Source organism: Aythya fuligula, chromosome 24 (assembly GCF_009819795.1).
Source record: "Aythya fuligula isolate bAytFul2 chromosome 24, bAytFul2.pri, whole genome shotgun sequence".
In the NCBI taxonomy this organism is placed as follows: domain Eukaryota; kingdom Metazoa; phylum Chordata; class Aves; order Anseriformes; family Anatidae; genus Aythya; species Aythya fuligula.
In genome coordinates this window covers 5,486,310-5,507,680 of record NC_045582.1, presented here as the reverse complement: position 1 = coordinate 5,507,680, position 21,371 = coordinate 5,486,310, and the positions used below count along the sequence as shown (strand labels likewise).

At 64.5% G+C, this 21,371-nt stretch overlaps 1 protein-coding gene across 1 annotated transcript; it reads right to left on the bottom strand.

The window, feature by feature from the left end:
* Positions 1 to 776: 776 nt before the first annotated feature.
* On the bottom strand, positions 777 to 20,935 carry FMNL1 (formin like 1; the record flags this gene model as incomplete). Its single annotated transcript, XM_032202567.1, has 28 exons — positions 777 to 2,358; positions 3,410 to 3,533; positions 3,755 to 3,853; positions 4,158 to 4,259; positions 4,523 to 4,686; positions 4,798 to 4,927; positions 5,399 to 5,479; positions 5,651 to 5,719; positions 5,813 to 6,047; positions 6,175 to 6,377; positions 6,962 to 7,083; positions 7,210 to 7,288; positions 7,508 to 7,527; positions 7,740 to 7,959; positions 8,081 to 8,182; positions 8,293 to 8,442; positions 8,559 to 8,669; positions 9,000 to 9,074; positions 9,413 to 9,506; positions 9,582 to 9,658; positions 9,946 to 10,054; positions 10,372 to 10,497; positions 11,542 to 11,682; positions 11,942 to 12,025; positions 12,445 to 12,518; positions 12,602 to 12,685; positions 13,008 to 13,091; positions 20,855 to 20,935. Coding segments are annotated over 28 exons (3,144 nt in total), but the record flags the coding sequence as incomplete, so codon positions are not given.
* Positions 20,936 to 21,371: the final 436 nt, after the last annotated feature.

The following is a 21,371-nucleotide window of genomic DNA, read 5'->3' as shown; positions in this document are numbered from 1 at the left end:
GGCCACGTCAGTGAGCGCATGAGATCAGCTACCTGAAATGGAAAACCCAAATTCCAGCCAACGGGTTGGGAGGCTGACTTTTGCTATCATGTACCTGTTTGTACAGTGAACACAGAAGTCAGATCAGCTGTCCACAAAAAAAAAAAAAAGAAAAAAAAGGCGCATTGATTGCATTTGGGATTTCCTAGACTTCCCTGTAAAGACATGGGTCAGCTTTGGGAAGCAGCCCTTGTCTCTGAGGACAACCCAGCTGAGAAGCCAGGTTGTGCCCTTGTGCAGGACTGAGCCTCGCCCAGGGCTGTCTGCAGCTCCGTGCTGGGGTTGGCGGGGGCAGCGGGTGCCTTCCCGAGCATCCTGGTGACAATGCGCACGTGCTCATGTGGGTGCCAGGGCCTGACAGCCGCCTCCTCAAGGACAATGCAGTTAAAGATGGGGGACTGTGCCTCTGAAGTGTCACAAGGCCTGGCTTGCCCTTCCTGTTGTCCCCTGGCACTTACTTTCTCGTGTTTTCATCCACTAAATCGCCCCTGCTGCCAGTCCTGCAGGCATGGGCAAGTCAGAAATACATCTTCCACTTGCAGCAGTTCAAAAGAGCGGGGCCACCACTCCCAGCAGCAGTTCCTTGTGCAGTTCATGTCTTAGTGTTAGTAAAGCAGCAAGCGGCAGCTGCTGCATCCAGCCCGCGAAGGCAGGAGGTAGCCTGAGCAGCCTCAAACACTGGGACTTGCTCAGCACCGGCCCACACGCAGAGCTCACCCCCACTCACAGACACGGGCTTTATCCATAGAGTTGGTTTATTACCAGTTCTGCTTTGGATTAAACAGGCCCTCAGTATATAAAAATAATGTATACAAATTAGCAGTTAATGTTTTACATTTCTGGCTTAAAGGCATTTATAAGTTACACATTCATTTCCCTTCCCTCCCTTTGAGCTTGGCGCGATACTGAGCCGGTGGCGCTTAGCATCGTAATTACAGCAGGAAGCAGTCGCTGCTCTGGCTTGTAACGAGGACTGACCCTGGTCTAAAAGCTGGGGCAAGCAAGAATGTACACGGCAACCACGAGTCCTCGCAGCAGGGCAAGCAGGGGGCGTTGGTGACAAAGTCAATGCATTAACGGGTTAACTGCAGCAGTGCACGGCTCTGACTGATCAGCAGCAGGGTGGGGAGGAATAAAGGCCAGTGCTTCAGTCACTATTTGTAGGCTGATGCAGCTCTCTGGCTACATCCAAGCCCACCCCTTTTCTGTCCTCCTTTTCCTGCACGAGTTCAGCTGTGACCCTGCACTGTTTGGGGATATCGCGGTGTTTGCTGCAAGGGCTGGAGGCTGCCTAGCACCTGCTGCGGATTGCATCGTGCAACTGCTGGCGAACGGGAGCAGCCTCGTGGTCCCCGCGGGCCGATGGGCACCGGTGTCTGAGAGGCTGCAGCCCCAAGAGCAGAGGTGGGTGCTGGGGAGGCAGGAGGGCAAGGCCAGGTACCACCACGTAGAGATTCGGGGATGGTGAATCCTTGATCCTGCTGATTGTCATAGACCAGCACTGTTCGCCCCAGCCTTAGGCTCCTGGTGAGACCCTGTGGAACCCATGGGTGTCCCAGCCCCTGCTCCCATAGCACAGAGAGATTTTTTTTTTAAGGAAGACATAGAAAATGACTGTAAAATAGCACCCCTGCCAGCTCCTGGGGTACATGAAGTGCCCAGGGTGGGATCTTTGCAGCAGGCTCCTTGCTGGAGAGGAGGCAAAGCCTGTGCCCGCCCCACTCTGCAGCAGAGGAGAGCACGGCCTCGAAGGGCTCTGCACCAACGGGAGATGTGGGAGAAGCACCAGGAGCACTGTGGCCCCGGCTGCCAACCCTCTGCCCCTCCTGCAGTGGGAGATCGAAGGCACCAGCAAGCTGAGGAGAGGGGCACACCGGTGTGCAGGGCTGCCCCGGACAGCAGGAGGGCAACGCAGCAGCCCTGGGCAAGGGGCAGGGCAGCCCCTTTCCCTATCAGGACAAGGTGGGGGGCTTCCTGTGCTCCCCCCATCCCTGCCGGCTCAGAGGAGAGGAGCTCAGTGTTATCGCTAAGCAATTGCTGGGGGAGCCCTGCGTCAGACCCATGGGCACGCAGGGCAGGGGCAGCAGGGTGGGCTGGCACACGAAGCAGCTTGAGCAGCGAGGAGTGGGCACCGTCCCCCCACCATGGGTCGGCCCAGGCTGGCGGGCTGACGCCCTGCAGTCCCATCTGCATGCACAGGACAGGCCTGCCCTGCTCACAGCGAGATGTCCGGCGTCGCCTGCAGGCTCTGCCCCACAGCCCGTTTCTTGGCGCTGCCGCGGCCCTTGTCTGCGCGCCGGTAGGGGTTGTTCCGCAGATCTGAAAGGGGAGAAGGCACCGGCTCAGCAAGCCACCAGCCTGCCCGCCCCAGCAAAGCCTGCACCTGCAGGCAGGACCCTTCCCTCGTCCCCACCACCGCCCAGGGTCAGCCCGTCCATAGGGATGCTTGGGAGGAGCCTGACCAGCAGCACAGAGGCAGGAGGGAGGCAGCTGGGAAAAACTAGCCCGTGGGACCCACTCCCGCAGCAATTCCAGTGCCCAGCCTTGTGCCACGGCGCTGGGGCTGATGCTGGGGCGGCCCCGGGGGTGGCTTTCAGCAGAGAGCTGGGCCCAGCCGATCGGCCATAGAGCCAGAATGGTGCTGGGCAGAGAAATGCAGGAGGAGAGCCGCAGCCCGGCAGCCCCCCTGTGCCCCTCTGCCCACCCAGGCTGTGCCCGTGCCCCCAGCCCGGCTGCCCCCCATTACCTACAGGCAGCCACTACAAGGGACTCTCCTCGTTGAAGCTTGCATCGCAGAAGAGCCGGGACGAGCGCTTGCCCGTCCGGGCCGTGAAAGGAACAGTTTTCAGAGCTGAGCAAAGTGATCCAGAGAGACAGCGGAGAGGAGGAGAAGGGAGGAAGAAGCAGAAGAGGAGGAAGAGCTATGAGACAGGGCAGAGAGCGTTCAGCGGCTTTGCTGTGCAGACAGGGAGGTGCTGCAGGTGGCTCTGGGCTCCCCAGCAGGGCTCGGTGGCTCCCTGGCTCCGAGCTGTGACAGCTCTCAGAGCCCCCGCCAGGGAGGCTCTCCCAGCTGCACCCACTTGGCTGCAGCGCTGTCTGTGCCGAAGCCCCATGCGTCGAAACCCCGTGCAGGGGCAGCAGAGCTGGGAGCCCAGCCCTGAATGTCCAACTTCCAGTGACCCAGCAGCTGCCCGGCCCTCACTGTCTCTGGATCTCTCCCAGCACTGTGCTCCCTCCCGGCCATCGCAGGGCTGTGTGACAAGCCATGGCACCCACCCAACGGACCTGCACCCCATGGGGACTCTGTTCTGGCACGGCCTGGCCAGGGACTCTGAGCACCAAGCACCAGGGGAGACACCCTGCCCCTCACCTGAAATAATATCCTCGATGGCACCGTCTTTTCCTTCATAAATGAGCGGCTCCTTCACCATTTGCTTCTTCTTCAGCTCAGCGATCATATCCATCTGCTGCCGCCTGGCTTTCTGCATGGGTGACTGTGGTGGAGACAGAGTGGGGTGAATGGCACATCCCATCTGGAAAAGCTCCTTTGCCCTTTCCCAAATTCAGCCCGGACAGAGGGCACAGTGATACCGAGCCAGGCTGCTGCCTCCTGGCCTCATCCAGGAGAAGCCGCAGGGCAGCAGGGTGGGATTTGCTGGGGAAGGGATGCTCAAGAGCCTGCACCAGCACAGGGAAGTGTCCCCACATCGGGTACCTTCGTGTCGAGCTGGTCCTCGCTGCCGTTGGGGCTGGATTCTGCCTCTTTGGCCGCAGCCTCTTGTTTCTTCCACAGCTCGATGTCCTGCTCTGCTTTCTTGGGAGAGGTGCAGGGAAGGCACGCTGAGCTGCGGGGTTCTGCTGTGGTGCTGCAGGAACGCCCCCCCCCCCGCTTTCTGCTCCTCGGCAATCCCAAGGGGACTCTGGCAGCCCCTGCCTCACCCCAACCCAGTGCCTGCACCGGCCCCAAAGGGCAGCTCTGTGTGCCAGGGTCTCTCTGTCCCACAGGCCCCCAGCCTTGTGTGTGGCTGTGGCCAGTTACCCCAAAGTGGGGTCAGACTCCCCCCTAAAAACCAAGTCCCCTCCCAGCCCCCAGAAACAGGGCACCCCCGGCCCCCTACCTTGTAGGCTCTGATGAAGCGCATGAACATGGGGAAGAAGGTCGTGGGGGGACTGTTTTTGGGGTTCTCCCCGAAGTACTCCACGGCTGACTCGTATGCCTCCTGCGGGCAGAGACACCCCAATATGGGGGGCTGGGGTCTGGCAGCAGAGCCCAGCCACCCACTGTCCCCCACCCACCCTCTGTCACCTCGGTGCCCCCATCCACATCCCCCATGGCTCTGGCAGTCCTGCTGGAGCCACATCCCACCCAGAGCCTCTCCCATGGGGCACAGGCATCAGACATCAGATATCACCCCAGGGTGACCCTATGCAGCAATGGGGACCCAGTCCTGCCCCACCACCCTGCGCTGCCCTCAGCACCCACCTTGGCAGTTTTGCTGTCAGCCTGCAGCTTCTCCATCACCTCCGAGTTGGCCTTGAGGAACTCCTTGAGCACGGGGCTGTCATCCTGCCGCATGAACTCCTTGCGGGTGAGCTCCATGCCCTGCTGCAGGCTCCGCACGTCCTGCAACACGCTGTCCAGGGACACTGCAGAAACGGTGATCAGTGACCAGTGCCAGGGTCAGGGCAGGCTCTGAGAGTCCCCACGTGGGGGCTGCAGCCTGCTGCGGTCCCCAGCCCAGTGCCCACGGGTGCTACCTGAGCCAGCCTTGTCGAGGAAATGCAGCTCGGTGTGGAAGCCAGTGAGCTCAGGGTACTTCTCCGTGATCACCCGCACCAGGTAATGCAGCAGTGTCTGCTTCCTGTCCGTCGACTTCATCTCCAGCAGCTGGGAGAGAGCAGTGTCAGCCCCATCCCGCATCCCACTGCCCCACCAACCCCTGCTCAAGGCAGCCCTCTGTCCCCGTGACTGGTGCCTGCACCCTTCCATTCCCATGGCTTCCCCCATTGCTGCAGCTGAACTCTCTCTGTCCCCTCAGGTACTCCCAGCATTCACCCACGGCCACAGCTGGTTCCTGCACCCGTCCATCCCTGTGCCTGTTTCCCACGTCCCTCTGTGCCCAGGGCTGCTCCCTGCGTTCCTCCATCTCCATGCTTGGTCCCTGTAACCCTCTGCCCCACGGCCAGCCCCCGTGTCTCTCCATCCCTACAGCTGCTTCCCACGTCCCTCTGTCCCTATACCCGGTCCCTGTAACGCCCTGTCCCCTCGGCTTGTCCCCGTGCAGTGACAGTGCCTGTGTGCACTACGTCCTTCCCTACAGCACAAGGGACCTGCAGGGCAGCCCCGCACCAAACCTACCGCATCGAGGCTCTGCAGCCGAAAGCCGTAGGCAGCCCCGCGCTTGCTGCTGTTCATGTAGTTCCCGAAGGCCAGCACGATCTGAGGAGGTGCAAGGGCTCAGGTAGGGCCAGGGGCTGAGCCCAGCAGCGGGGGCACATCCGCACCCCATGCCCCCACGCAGTCAGGATGCATGGGGCAGGTCAGCACTGCCAACGTGCACCCGGCCCGGCCAGACATCCCCCCATGGGGCCGCGGCCTCGCACCCCTCACCTCGAGGATGTTGCGCAGTTTGCTGGAGGACTTGAGGGACATGGAGGCGGCGATGATGGCATTGAGTTGCTGAGGACAGCAGGGGAAGTGTGTGAGCCCCGCCGCAGGAGGCTGCCCACCCACAGCCGTGCTGTGTCCCCCCACCCGCGCCCCCACACCCACCGGCATGAGCAGCTGGGCCGTGTCGTTGAAGTTGCCCAGGAAGATCATGACGTTCATGCGCTCGGCCAGGCGCGGGATCTTGCTGAACCTGATCATGAACTGGTCCTCGTCCGAGAGCTCCTCCGGAGGCTGCTGCTCCCGCTCGAACTTCCCGATCAGCGTCCGCTCGTACTCGGTGGGCAGGAAGCGCAGCAGCAGCTCCAGGAAATCGAGGCTCAGGGCTTGCTGGTCGTACCTGCAGGAGCAGCAGGTGGTGGGATGCCCCCAGCACAGGCAGACCCTGCAGCGGGTCCCTCAGCCCCCTGCCGCCTCCCTCCCGGTGCCCTGGCTCGTCCTTGTCCCACTGAGGAGGGGACACTCACGTCTCGATGGCTGTGCAGATGTCCTGGATGCTGCGGCCACCCTTGCGGAGGGTGATGGCCAGGTTCTTGGCCCGGTTGGACTCCATGAGGGTGACCTTGCTGGGGGCCTTCTGCGTGGCCTTCACCTTGAGGGCGCTGATGTCCAGGGCAGGGCCCTGGGCCTTGGTCTTGAACTGCTCCTCGAAGTCACTCATGTCCAGCTCCTGCGGGGGGACAGGGCTGAGGGCACGGCTGGGAGCTGCTGCAGGACGGCTGGGATGAGGATGGGGCCGGAGGGTTGGGACAGGACAAGGGGGAGAGGGGCGAGAGGATGAAGATGGAGGGAGGAGGAGAGGACAAGTTGGGGGCTGAGGATGGGGAAGGGGATGAAGACAAGGCAGGGACAGGGCAAGGAGGGGCTAATGAGGGGACAAGGTGCGGGGAGAGGGAGGGAGGGAGGCAGAGAATGAAGATGGGGAAGAAGACACGGCTGGAACAGGAGAGGCTGAGGGTGGAGCAAGGGGACAGGGATGGGGTGAGAGGAGGAGGGCAGGGCTCCGCGTCCCACAGACCCCGTATTGTCGCTCTGCACGGCGCTGGCCTCCAGCTCCTCCAGGGCTGCAGCCACGTGAGCCAGCGACACCACAGATGGGTGCAGCGTGGGCAGGGGTGCCAAGCCAGCACGGGTGCAATGCGGGTGGGGGTGCAACGAAGGCCGGGGTAACGTCAGCACCGGTGCGGCGTGGGCGCAGGCACCGGCCCCACCGAGCCCCCTGTACTCACCCCCCAGGTGCCTGCATGGCCTCACCTGCAGCACCTTCTCATCGTTGAGCTCTGTGAAGACAGTGCCGTCGATCTGGCTCGGCTTCAGCGCCACCCAGTTGAAGACGGGCATGCGGAACTTGGTCTGGATCGGCTTCTTCACCTTCACTGCGGGGTGAGAGGCAGGCAGCGTCACCGGCGGGGGCCCAAACCCACCCCAGTATGCCTCTGGCGCTCGAGACACCCCAAGGACGTCCCCGCTGTCCCCGGACCCCATCCCCTGGCCACACTCACCTGAACCACCGGCAGCAGGGGGCCCGGCGGGGGACTCCCCGCCGAGCGGTGGGGGCGGTGGGGGGGGTGGCACAGGGCCCTCCAGCCCCCCGGGGAGCGGTGGGGGAGGTGGGGGCACTGCGGCACCTGGGAGCGGAGGGGCTGGGGGGGGCGCGGCACCCGTGGGCAGGGGGGGCGGGGGGGGCACGGGGGGCTCAGGCTCAGCCCCAGGCAGGGGTGGAGGGGGGGGCGGTGGGGGAGGTGGTGGGGGGGCAGCAGGTTCAGGGGGAGGAGGTGGGGATGGAGCCGGAGCCGGAGCCGGAGCTGGAGCAGGAGCATCTGCAAACGGAAACGAGAAGTGGGTGAGTTGATGCAGCAGCAGGACACGGTGCCACTGCCAGGACCACTCTGCCACCGAGCGACTCCACGTCCCTGGGCACATCCCTGCGCCCCCTGCCTCGGTTTCCCTGGCTGTGCCCAGAGAACATACTGCCACCCCTCCCCGGCGCCAGCTGTCCCCAGCAGGAAGCGGACCCCCGCACCCGTGGTACCTGTGCTGGCGGCGGTGGCCTCTGTGGTAACCACGGGGGCTGCTGCGGTCTCTATGACGACGGGGACAATTTCGATGGCGACGTCTCCATCGGGCCCACGCAGGATCTGCACTAACCCCTTCTCCTCCAGCTCCGCCAGCCGCCGCTCCAGTGCCAGCCGGTAGCACTCCTGGGGCTGTGGGGCTGGCGGGCTGGGTGGCCGCGGCGGGCTGAGCTGCTCCTGCGGCGTGACAAACCCCGGCGTGTCACCGGTGTCCCCCAGCACCCCCTGACCGAGGTTCCCCACGCATCCGCTTCCCCCCCTCAGCCCCGGCAGCATCGCAGCACCCATGGGTGCTCACCCGCAGCGCCTCCAGCTCCCGCCGCGCCTGGCTCAGCTGCTTCTCCAGCTCCGCTATCTTGGCCATGGAGTCGTTCTCCGCATCCTGCAGCTTCTCCGTCAGCTGTGGGGACGAGGCACCGGCGCTCAGCCGCAGCCGCCGTGGCCCAGCCCTGCCTCCCGCCCCACTTGGGGCTTGCGTCAGCAGCCCCTGCCCACGCGCCCACGTCCCACCTGGCTGACGTGCTCCTGCAGCTCCTCCATGTGCTCCAGCACAGCCGTCTTGGTCTCCGAGTCCTCCAGCATGGCCCCCACGTCAAAAACGTTGTCCAGGTAGGCTTGGATCTGCACCTGCAGCTTGTCGCTCTCGGTGAGCCGCAGGTTCTGCCACGGGACAACCGGCGGCACCGTCACGGGTGGTGGCAGCCACGGTGCCCACCCACCACCGAGATGGGAGCCGCGGCCGCAGCGGGGGCTCGGGGCAGCGCAGGACCACCCACCTCCAGGTACTGGTCAAGCCCCAGGTGGGTGAACTCGTACTGCAGGAAGACACGGAAGTTCATGTTCTCCACCGAGTGCACCACGATGTTGATGAACTGCATGCAGGCGACCTGCGGGGACAGGAGCAGGCTCAGCACAGCGGTTCAGCAGCCTTGGGGACACAAGTCCCTGGGGACAGCACGGAGGTTTCACGGCCCTGTGGACACGGGGATCTGGGAAACAGCCAGCTGCTCAGCAGCCCTTGGGACACAACGCCCTGGGGAGGGACCAGCAGCTTTTGGGGGCACGGCATTTTGGGGACTTGGCAGCCCTTGGGACATAGCCAAGGACAGGCCTGGGGGGACCACGGGAGCTGCCACCAGGGCAGGAGGCTGTGGGTCCCCAGGTGTCTCCAGCCCAGCATGGGCACAGCGGGGGCCCCAGCCTCCCCCACCGCTCACCATGAAGTCGATGTTGCTGTCCTCATTTCGGAAATACTCCATCAGCTTCTCAAAGCGGTTCTTCTCGCCACAGACCTGGGGTGGGAGCAGGGTCTGAGGGCTGGGAGGGGCACGGCCAAGGTGGGCACCCGTGGGGATGGCAGGGCAGGAGGCACCCGCTGCCGATGCCATCCCAGCCCTGCCGGGTGCAGGACATCCCTGCTGAGACGTCCCCGTGCCATCCCAGCCCTGGGGACATGTGCTGGCATGGGGACATCAAGCCCAACAACTGGAGCAACCCCAGATAAGTTATGCGACAGGCATTTTTAGGATCAAGGGTGTCTCAGTGGAGCAGGACTCTGCAGCACAAAGAGAAACTGAGGCACGTGCACAGGGGTCAGCATGGGGACCGTGTGTCCCTCCCAGAGACTCACCTCCTTGAAGTTGTCAAAGGCAGCAAGGATAATGTCATGGCCACCTCGGACCAGGCAGACGGCAGCCAGCAGCTCCAGCACGAGCGCCTTGGTCCTGCGGAGGCACAGGCCATGAGGGGTCGTGGCCGTGGCGCAGCTGAGGGGACAAGTGAGAGGGGACAGCCCCTACCTGGCGTTCTTGTTGTTGAGGCTCAGGGTGATCTCGTTGACACAGGCTGGGTGGTTCATCACCAGGCTGAAGCCAGACTGGGGGAAAAAGGAGCATTAATGGGGTCGCTCATACCCCTGCGCTCCCCAGGGATGCCCAGGGACCTAGTGCTATGGCCCATGCCATGTTCCTGCTGAGCAGGTGGCTGAGCAAGGACATCTGAGTGCAAAGTCTGGGTGTCCCCAAGCCATCAGAGCTGGGGGGCAGCAGATGTGTGCTCCTCACCATACCCCAAAGCCAGACTCTGACCCTGATGGGGGCAGCGCAGGGACTGGAGGCTTTTGGGGGTCTCCCAGGGATCCCGGAGGACACTGCCTGCTCCCACCTGGTAGTTCATGATGGCACGGAGACACATGATGCAGACGTGGACGTCGTCCTTCTGGCTGACAATGCGGGAATTCCTCAGCGCCTTCCTGCTGTGCGAGGGGTTGAGCCTGCACGGGCAAGAGGGCAGCTGAGCAGGGGGCTCGGGGGCAGCCGCGGGGCGCAGCGCAAGCAGGGGGTGGGCAGCGTGAGGGCGGGGGGGGGACAGGCGGTGGCCTCGGTGGCCCTGGGCTCACCAGCCAGCAGCAGGAAAACCGGGGTACCCAGCAAGCTGCATTCCCATGGGAGAGAGCCCCGATGTCCAGCCTGGTGGTCATCCCCATGTGCAAGCCCAAGGGACGCCAGGCGCGGGGGGTGGCCGCGGTGGGGCTGGGGTGGCAGGGGGGGGCCGCGTGCCCCTCGCGCATGGGCGGTCTCGGAGGCTCACCGGGGCGAATAGGAGCTGCCAGGTGACCTGGGGCAACTGTCCCCATCGCTGCCCGGGGCGCTGCAGGGGACGCTGGGGTGGACGTGGTGGAGGAGGGTGTGGATGTGCTGGTTCGAGAGGCAGCAGCTGGAGGCGCGTTAGAGCCTGCAGGACAGGAGGGAGAAACGGGGCTCCCGCGCGGCCCGCGGGACGGCCGGGGTGTGGAGCCAGGGGCTGGGGGAACGTGGGCAGGGGGCAAGCGGGGCGGCTGCTGCCGCTTGCAGGGGCTGGTGCTGAGCACCGGGCGGTGCTGAGCCCTCCTAAGCCTGCGACCAGGCTGGGGCTGGGATCCCGCGGGTGCCACATCCGAGCCATCGCTCCTGACCTGTCCCTGGGGCACAGGGGACGCCGGCTCCTCTGGAGGTGCTGGCAGGGAACGAGGGGCCCCGCGGTCCCAAGGGAGCCCCCAGCCACGCTACGGCAGCCGTCTCCCTTCCCAGGGTGGACACAGCCGGGTGTCCCCTCGGACCGCCCTGCCCATCGGGGACGACCACAGGGGCCATCCCCACGCTGGGGCCAGCAGCGAGTCAGCGGGGGCTGCATGGCCCCTCCGGGGCATCTCCACCACGCCAGCACCCCAGCCCTGTCACCTACCGTAAGCACATCCCCCGGCAGCGTGCAAGAGAAGAGCGGGGTTAGAAGAGGGCTGCAGGGTTAGCAAGCGAGAGCCGCCGGCTGCTGGGACCGGCTCAGAGGGCGCAGGCCCGGTCATCTTCAAACCCTCGCTGCTTTTAAACCCTCGCCGGCAGCAGCCCCTATGTCTGATGCAGCAGCAGGGTGGGGATTTGCTCCCAAAAATCTCAAGCAGCTCTGATTTGTGCTCATTTCCCTGATCCTCCCACCCCAGTTTTGGCCAGGGCATCCCACAGCAGAGAGCTGCAGGGACTGCAGAGCTGGGCGGTGGGAACTGCCCCAACCTTGCTCTTTACCCTGGCTTCCAGCACTGCTGAGAGCACACGCGGCTTTGTCTCCCCCTTGGTCCCCAGAACAGCACCGGGGACCCATACCTAGGACCAGGCTTGCATCTCCCTGCCGAGCCCCTCTCTGAGCCGGCACAGCACGGCATGGCACGGCGGGGCCTGGGTGCAGCGAGGCGGAGAGCGGGGAGCGGCGCCGGGGTCCGCGTGTTACCTGACGGTGAGGTGCCGCACTTTGGAGACGCCCTGCGTGGGGGACGAGGAGTTGCTTTTGCTCAGATCCTCCAGCGACCGCTCCAGGGGCTTGCCCTTGTCGGAGCCCGGGCTGCCGTTCTCAGTGCTCTCCATGTCGTACCTGGTGGGGTCAGGGAGAGGTGAGCAAGCAGCACCCCCGATGCCAGCAGGCACGTGGGGACCTCTGGGGTCCCCGGGGCTGGGGACAAATGGGGCGCTGGTTTCCCCCAGACACGGAGCTCTGCAGCTCTGGACCCCCCCAGCTCCCCCAGCCCCTCTGAGCTTGGGGGGAGGCTGATGCCAGCCCAGCGACCGGAGAGCCAGGAAAGGGTCTCAGGGGAAAAGGGGCACCCAGGATGCCAGTGGCAGTGGGGACGTACGCGACGGAGCACTGGGCGAAGGCGAGGTACTCCAGCAGCACGTCCAGCCCCTTGTTCTCCTCGTTGAGAAACTCCTGGACCCAGCTGGGGAGCACAGGGGTTAGTGGGTTCCACAAGCCCTCCTCTTCCTCCCCTCTCCCCCTCCAGCCCAGAGGTCCCCAGTAAGGTGGGGACATACGGGGGACACGGCACCGCTGTGTGGTGCCACCTCTCTGAGGGACGCGGGTGCCACAGTGACCCCAGGCCCTGACACCCAGAGGGGACAGCCCCCGGGCTCTGCTGCCACTGCAGGGGTTCAGGTCCTGCAGCACCCAGGGCACAGCCGGCCGCCGCCTCGGCCCCTCCACCCTCCCATCAAAGCCACCCCAGGGATGAAGCCACCAGCCTCCACCCCCTGCCTCCACACCCCGCTGTCACCCCCACAGCCAGCAGCCACCGGCACACGAGTCTCTGTCCCAGCAGCAGCCGGATGACACCAAGGACCCCCTGCTCACCCTCCTTACCCGATGTAGTTGGTCCTTAAGGAAATCTCCAGCTCCCGGAGCACCTGTGTCGACTCCTGCACTCGTCGCTTGAACTGCGGGGACAGGGAGAGCCGTTGGCACCGGGCCTGGCCCCGAGGGACAAGGGCGGACCCATGGGGTGCAAGGAAGCCCTCACCTTCCTGCTCACGCCGCCCGTGTCCAAGTAGCTCTTCAGCTTCTGGATGTAGGCAGACGGTGGGTTTTTCACCTGGAAGCGCTCCTACAAGCCACAGAGAGAGGCTGAAGCCACCTGCCTGTGGCATGGGGAAACACCACCCTGCTCTGCACCTTGTCCCTGCTCCGCGCACTGCCTGGGCACACTGCAGCCACCCGTACCCCGTGCTGCAGATGGTCGCACTTCAATGTTTAATCAGGCTAATAAGCTGCTGTCTCGCTAATGGAGATGGATGCCAGCACCCAGATCCGCTGCTTCAGCCACATGTGCTGGGCTGATCTGAGGCCAGCGGCCACCAGCCCTGAGTAGCATTTGGGGACAGGGCCAGCAGTGAGGCCAGCAAGGCGTCACTGCACTTGGACCTCACCTGGTCGCAGACGAGCTCCCATTTCTTCTCGTTGTCATACTGGCTGAGCAGCTGCATCTTGTCGGGGGGCAGGTTCATGGAGTTCTGCGGGGAGACAGGGGTCAGGGGTGTCCCCAAAACCCCTCTGTGGGCTGGGGTACCCCCCATTCACGCGGCACCCGGTGTCCCTGCTCACCAATGGGACCACAGGGACATTGCTTTCCCCAGGAACTGTCACACCACCACCCGGCACCATGGACCCGTCAGCAATGTCCCTGTCTGGAGGTGTCTGGGGTCTCCATGGCAGAGGGCGCTGGGTGTTAGTGGGGGGCAGGGCAGGACGTGGGGTGCTGGAGGGAAAAACGGAGCCACGCACCCATGTCACCAGCACACCGTGCTCCCAGCCTCAGCCAGCCCAGGTGCCATCCCCAGCTGAGCCTTTTGGTCACTGCTCAGCCACCCCACACGGGGACAGGGGCTGGAGACACGGCCGAGTCCCCACGGTGTGATGGTGACGGACGGCTCCAAGCAGTACCTGTGGGCACGCAACGAGCCCAGATGGTGAAATCAGCGCTTCTTTGGAGACCCGACCTGGGGGCAGGGTGTTGCGTGTCACCCCCTCCTTTCGTGCCAGCATTACACAACCTGGCCGCCACCTCCCCACCCCACATCGGCCTCTCCGCAGCCGCCGCCAGCCCCTGGAGCCGCCTGAGCAGGACGTGACGTGGTTTCCGCTCCCCGAGCAGCACGAGGCAGCCACCGAAACTGCTCCTTGCTGAGGCTGGGGGCTCCGGGGCACCCTGGGCTCAGCTCCTGCCTGCAGGGTGCTGCGGTGCACGGGGTGGGTCCCGGAGGGACACCACGGGTGGACCTGCAGAGCCTCGGACAGGCCGCCTGCTGTGCCAGGTGCGTTGCACGCACACCTCAGCCGTTCAGGAAGCTCAGCTTGGGTCATGGATGATTTAATTTCCCAAAAGACCGATTTCTTGGCGATCCAGCCCTAAGGAAAGCAGGAGCTGAGGCTGCTGCTCACACGGAGAGCCTGCAGCCTGGCCACAAGGAGCCATGTGGAGACAGTGCACAGCCCCAGCCCTGCTCCGAGTCACCTTAACCTCCAGTTTTGGCTTCCCCGGCACAGGGATGTGGGGTGCAGGCACCACTGGGCACTGCCCTGGGACACCCACGTCCCTGGGGAAAAGGCATCCTGTGGGGTTTGGGGCGGGATCAGAGCTGAGCAGGGAAGGACGCGGGTAGCCACAGAGGAGCCCGTCAAGAGGAAAGGTGCCAACACGCCGGGCAGGAGCGGAAACCTCAGCACCCACCTCCACCAAGTACCCGCCAGGCTGCTTTTGCAATCAGCCAAAACAGGGCGATACAGGTGGAAAGGAGCCCGCACGGAGGCTGAAGCCATGGTCCCCAAGCTGCCTGGGGCCCCACGCCACCACACCGAGCCGGTATTCGGCTGGCTCTGGCCGGGCTGCCTGGAGCCTGGCTGCTCCCTCCCAGCTGCCCGCAGCAGGCAGCTCGCTCAGCAGCACGCAGGACAAAGGCAATGAGGCTAAAATTAGGCTGCGAGGCCAGAAATAGCCTCGCTGCGAGACTGCATCGGAGTGGCCGGACAGGTCCTGAGGCAGCCGAGGTGGTGGCAGAGCCAGGACACCCAGAGTTGTTGCTGCAATAACACTTCCTGGGCTACTGCACGCAGGATCCGCCACGGGCAACTGGCACAGCCTGGTGCCATCCCCGGTGCCACTTCTGCTGGGGGAAGCCCTGTCCTCGCGGTCCCCATCCCTCCATGGGGATGGATAAAACCCTCCAGAAGGGTCAGACCGATGCCTGGTGGCTCTCCCAGCCCCAAGAGAGCGCCAGGTGGGACCACGCACCCAAGCAGCCTTCACAAAACACACTTTGGCCATTGGTGCCATCTGCAGAAAAGGGACGGTGGCACCTGCTGCACAGCCCAAACCTCTCCCACAGGGACCCCCAGCCCGTGGAGCATCAACGAACTTTGTGCTGGGTTATCCCAAAGGCTGTGCACGTCACAGGGACTCAAATTATCACGTGTAGGACCCTGAAAACCCAGGAACAAGCATCACTGGTGGGACAGGGCCTCCCACGGGCCGAGGATGCTGACAGAGTGCGGGGTGCCAGCGATGCCCCCACGGAGGTGGCTGTGCTGTGACAGTTGAGTCCATCTGTCCCCGGTGAGGCTGGCACGACCCCATCCTTGCAGGCAGGGCCGGGCCTGGTGGCAGGATGTGGCATCGTTTGGGTTTGAAACTGGGTGGTGGCTGCCTTCCCCCGCGGGGCACGTGGTGCAGGCGGAGGAAGTGGCCTCCCACCCCGGGCGCCCCGCTGTGGTCCGTGGCGTCAGTCGGGAGCACAAAGAAACCGGTTCTCGCTTCCTGCTGGGGGCCCTGGTGCCACCGGGGATATGGGGCAGGGTGGCCTCACAGGCAGTAAACAAAGGACTTGGTCCTTCCCCTCCTCCTCAGGGGACTGGGATGGCAGGAACGAGATGGAGAGGAGAAGGGGACTTACCCCAGCAATCACAACCCACCTCCAAGGCCAGCACCCTCATCGCACCCAGGACCTGGCGTCGAGCCCGTCCCTGTCCTGCCGTGCCACGGGCTGCGTCAGGACCAGACCGCACAGCCTGCGAGGGCGGGCGCAGACACCGAGCAGCGTCACGGCCCGCCACGCTCCTGTCAGCCCAAACAGATGGCACCAAGGGTCTCCCACACAGCCCACCGGGACGGGAGGTCCCCAGCGCCTGCGGTGACATCTCAGTGACGCCCTGGGACGGGAGGTGGCTGGCCGGGACCCTGAGCTCAGGCAAAGCCAGCACGGGGAGGGCTTGCTGGAGGTTGTGCTGGGATTTACCCTGCACCTAAAACCAGACGGGGGGAGGTGAGGCAGCACCTACATCATTTCCCACTACGAAAAGGCCTTTTCTTGTTGCACCAACCGCAACACCGAGGCTGCGCAGAGGGCTCCTGCCTGGCAGAGTTATTTTGAGTGTCAGGCACCCCGAATTTTCATTCCACACACAAGCAGGGGCTGCGCACACCGCGAGTGGCCTCTGAGCAGGCGGAGATGAGCAGGGCCAGTCTCTGCACCCAGCCAGACAGAAAATTAAAAGCATCCGCCACGGAAGCGTTTGCTCTGCAAAACACATGCGGCAGCGCCGTCATTGCTGGTTGGCTGCTCGATGGGCTCAAGTGAAAACCAGACCGAAACGAGACGGCCGTTGCTTAGGGATCGTGGCCGAGCTGCTCAAGCATCTTCTGCGGTTTCTTGGCCTGCGCAGGGCCGGGAGGGAGCCACACGCAGCAGCTGGGAGCGGTGGCACCGGGGTGGGAGAAAGCAGGGAGGAGAGGGGCAGCGTGCGGGGCCGCGGTGCTCCACTGCGCTTGGCAGGGAGCTCCTGTGGAGATTTGGGTGAGTGCACATGGATGCAGGACCACGTAACGGACGAGAAGCTCTGGTCCCAGTGTAAAGCCTCAAATGCCAGCCAGCACGTGGAACAGGGCAGCCCAGCCCGAGCATCCCACGGCCTGGGAGAGGCTGGGGACACCCTGCTGGGAGCTGGGGGAGCCCCGTGGCTGAATCTGTCGTGTGTGGTTCCTCACAGTACACAGGGGGAAGGTGGCAGCCGCTGGCGCGAAGCAGCAGCCCCTGTCTGCCACAAGAAAGGAGCTGGAGCGGACCCAAGGTGGCGGCTTGGAGGCTTTCACCGACCGCTTGGCCGCAGAAAGACTGACGGCACCGGGTGGCTGGGCTGGCAGCCCATGGGACACGCCGGCCCCGGGCTGCACCGTCCCTGGTGGCTACGGGGCGCGATGCTCCTGCCTGGCGTTCCCGTGCTGTCCCCTTCAGCAAGCGTCACCAGAGCCATCCCCGCTGCCTGCGGGGAGCACATCTCTCCTTCCTACCCTCACCTGGCACGGAGGGAGGCCACAGCCTCTCCCCGCGGCTCAGCGCCAGGCACCCAGCAGGACGGGGACCGCCCGGGCTCTCCCCGAGCCCAGCACGCCGCAATCAGGGCTGGGCAACGCTCCCGGGACCGGCTCACCCTGTGAGGGAGTCCCCGGAGCCAGCCGTGGCTGCGTCCCAAACCCACCACGTGCCAGAGGGAAAAGCTGGCAGGGGGAGCGGGCAGGACCCCTCCGGAGGCCGGAGCCCACCCCGGGGGAGGCGAGGAGTTGCTAAGGGACAGGCGCCTGCTAGCGCACGGCTGTGGCCAAGGCCTCCCCACCGCCTGCTGCTCCCGGCTCTATTTTAAGAACAAGCAGAAGCTGCTCTCAGCGCACGGTGGGGAAATGAGACTGAGCAGCCACGCTCGCCTCGCCGCCGAGCGTTTGCCCGTCCTGCGATGGCGGGGTGGGGGGATCCCCACATTGGGGACACCCTCCCAGCTCAGCCAGGGCCTGATCCAGCCACATGAAGCAACCTCGGCGCAGGGCTGCCTGCCTTCCCATCTCCGTGTGGCACAGGCACATGTCCTGCGGGGACACCGGGGACACCAGGGACACCAGCAGAGCTGCAGAGGGTTCCCTGCTCCTCGCAGGAGCCCATCACGGAGCCGGCTGTGCCTCCCCGCATCCTGCCGAGCTGTGCCAGCCCCATACGCCGTGTGGGGACGGGTCCAGCACAAAGCCGGGCATCTTTCTTCTGTCCTGCCCGTGATTCCCCCAGCTCGTGGTGTGGCCGCAGCCAGGGCTCGCTGGTGACCGGCCTCACCGCCGCGCTCTGGCCAGCAGCACATCTGCAAACATCTGCAGCGGTGCCGGCTGCCAGCTCACCCGGACAACTGCAAACACAAAGCAGCGCCTCGTGGCCACCCGGGGCCCTGCGGCACACAAGGAGCTTTCACCAATGTGAAGTTTTGAGGTCTCCCAGTTTTAATCCCTGTCCCGCAGCCTGCCCCGCTTTCGCAGAGCACTTGCTGCTTTTAAGTGACACCAAGGACCTAAGCAAGGGCTCGGGGGGAATTTTCCACCCGGCTCCTCAAAGGCTCAGAGTTTTTAGGTCTCTGCCCTTTCAGCTGCATCTGATCTCTCTTCCAGGTCCCGAGAGAGGCCAAAGCAAAGCTCTCGCCGCCCCGTGGACCAGCAGAGCGAGGAGTTGCCATGGTTTAGCAGCAAAACCTCACAGCAGGGCCACCACGGTCCTGTCTGCTGAGTGCCACCACCCCAGAGCCCTCCCAGCTGTCTGCGGATGCTTGGGCAGCCCAGCTGCTGCTCACCTCCACCACGCCCTTGGTGCACGGTTTCATTTTGCCATTCCTGAACCTTTTCTTTTCCTCCTTTGTAACAAGAGGTAACCAGGCTGCCCTGAGCAGAAGCACATCCCCAGCCCAGCAGCCAGAGGCCGTCTCCTTCCTCTGCTTCTCCCCACATCCCCAAACTCCAGAGCCGCACCAGCACGTCCCAGGTCACTTGGCACAGGGACAGCCCTGCTGTCCCTCTGCCAAAGCGGCATCTGCCACGGTGCCCTAGCTGGGAATAAGCCAGAATGCCTGGAATAAAACCAGATTCCCCATATCTGAGCACACAGTGAGGTTTGTTCCTCACCTCCCCACCAGCAGTTTGAACCCCCAGGGCTCTGCTACTGACCCGACAGTCCCTCAGGCTGCCTTTCAGCCTGGATTTTTCCCATTATTTCTGCCAGTTTAGGATGTCTGGCCAGGAATTGGTTTGCACTGACATGGCCTCGTGGCACTGGGGTGCAGCAACCCTCCTGTGGTATCACTGTACCAAGACCATGTGCTGGACCCAAACCACGTCCCAGCAATAGAACAGGAAGGTTTCCAGCCCACCAGCTCACACCCCAGTGCTAAACTCATGCCCTTTGCAGGTGAGAAATGAATCCATGAACACTGCGGGTCCCTAGAGATGATTAAAAATACAATTAGGGTGGCTGGAGGCAGAGCAGCCCTCCATCCCCCCGTAGTGGGGATCCTGCTGCTCCCCCCACCAACGCTGCCATGAGTAGGGATGGTGAAAGGAGGGGGAAGGGAGCCCATGAAAGGAGGAAGAGAGATTGGGACATCCAATTTCACAAGACAGCCAGTTCCCGTGTCGCCAAAACCAGCACACTTGTCCCAGTAGCTCCCTGCCAGGGCTTTTCCTTGGGATCAAGGAGGCTGGGGTCACAGGGAGAGTTTGAATCACCACTTGGCCCTTTTTGATCACTTTTCAGTTTAGGATTTAGACCCCTCCGGAGCACACCTAGGCCTCATCTCACCAGCGGAAAGTGACACTTCCTGAGGCCTCGCAATCGCAGCCACAGCACCCCAAAATCCCCAGCTGCCAGCCCCCTTCTGCAACCACGGCATGCGTGCACCCCAGAGCAATTACAGGCACAATCTCAACCTCGTACTGCCATCCGCACCCAAAGCACCACACCAGGAGTCACACAGCCACCCCCGGGGGACAGCAAAGCCCCATCCCGGGGCTCTCGGCAGCACCACGCAGCCCCGGCATTGCAGAGCCCTTTGCAACGACCCCCCTGCAGTCCCAGCGAGCCGAAGCAGATGCTCTCCGCGGCAGAGAAGTCACAGCCTGTGGCTGCAGGCAAAGCAGGCACTTCAGCTGTGCTGCCTGTCCCCAATAATCCTCCCGTAATCGCAACGCGACGGGAAAGCTTGTAAATCATCCTGGGCTGGGGCCGGGCGGGCCGGGGCGGCGGGTCCTGCCTGCTGCGGGGCCGCAGGAGCTGCGGAGCGACTCGGGTCACGGCACCGGCACTGCTCCCGACCTCGTTGTGTAACGGCAGCCGCAGGAGCCGGGAGCCTTTGTCCACAGCTGGAGCCCCTGCCCAGGCTCAGGTTAGCGTGGGCTCTTATTTTGTGCAGGGGATGAGGGGATTAAAGCAGCAAGCATTTCCCTGCTCCCAGTGGGCTCCCAGTCTGCCCCGGAGCTTTTTTGGGGAGCATGGGGACACAGGACGGCGACCTTCAGAGCGTGCCCCAGCTCTGTGGTGCACAGGGCGGCTGCGGAAAGGGCAGCCGAGCTGCTCTCGCCTCCGCGCTCCGGGGCTGCGGGGGGAAAGGACACGTCGCTGAGCACGGGGGAAGGCACATGTGTGGGGACTGCATCCAGCACAGCTGGACAGTGAAGGTCACGGCCATCCGCCACCTCCCAAGGACGGAGAGGAGCTTCCAGCAGCTCAGCACGGTGCTGCCGGTGACCAGCACTCAGCTCACCTCCTGCTCTGCCTACCTGAGCTTTTCCCAGAGCTGCAGAGACACCCGTGAAGGGCTGGCGGGGAGCTCGGCCCCACGGCACAGGGAAAGCGAGCAGTTTGCCCAAGGCCACGCAGAGAGGCTAGGGCAGAAGCGCCCCATCCTCACGCCAGGGCTGAGATGCGGAGAGCAGGAGGGAGGGAAGGGAGAGAGGGAGAGATCCCGGAAAGCAGCAGCCGCTGGGACGTGCGGGAGAGGAGCTCCAGGCGGACGGGAGGAGGTGAGCAAGGCAGGTTGACATTTGCAGCACCGGCTCGCTGCAGCGTGTGCGGCTGGCACTGCTCGCTGGCTACACGCCGCCAGCTCCGGGCCTGCCGCCGGCTCCTCAGCCCCATCCCAGGGGGTTTGGAGCTTCCTGGGGGGGGGCCAGGAGCCCGAGCTCAGCCTCACCCAAGCCCTTTGGGACCACTGCCCCCCAGCAGAGCGCAGCCGGGGGCGAGCAGCCCCGAGCTCGGGCATCCCCGGGGCATTCCCCGGGAGCAACGGGAGGAGACGGCCCACGCCGCGGGGCCGGGAGAGGGAGGAAAAAAAAAAATAAAAGAAACGATGCGATTCGATAAAATAAAGCCGGCAAAGCTCGGGCAGGATGGCTGCTTCTCCCGGCAGGGCCAGGACTCACCAGGACGCGGCTGAAGCGCTCCTCCAGCTCGGCGGCGGCGGGCATGGGCTGCCGGGCAGGCGGCGGCGGCCGCGGCGGGGTGGCGGCGGCGGCGGCGGCGGGGCCCGGGGCTCGGCTGTCGCGGTTCTCCCGGCCCGCAGCCCCCTCCATGCCCCCGGCCGCGTTGCCCATGGCGCTGCCGCCGGGGGTACCCGGGGTACCCGGGATGCCGGGGGTGCCGGGGGTGCCGGAGCGGGCGCGCTGCAGCTGGGCTGGGCAGGAAGCGGAGCTTCAAGAGGGATGGGGCGGGTGGCTCGGTGTCGGGGTGTTTTTCCCCTTCTCTGTCTTTTCGCCGCTTGCAACTTCTCCTGGGCGTTATTGAGCCGCAAACGCCACCCCCCCGCCTCCACCCCCGCCCCGGCGGGCAGGGCTCCGCCGCGCCCCCGGTCCCGGCCGGCCCCGGTGCCCCAGAGGCGGCCCCGGGCTCGGCGCTGCATCCCCGGCACCTGCCGCCCCTCCGCCGGGCTCCAGGGTCCCA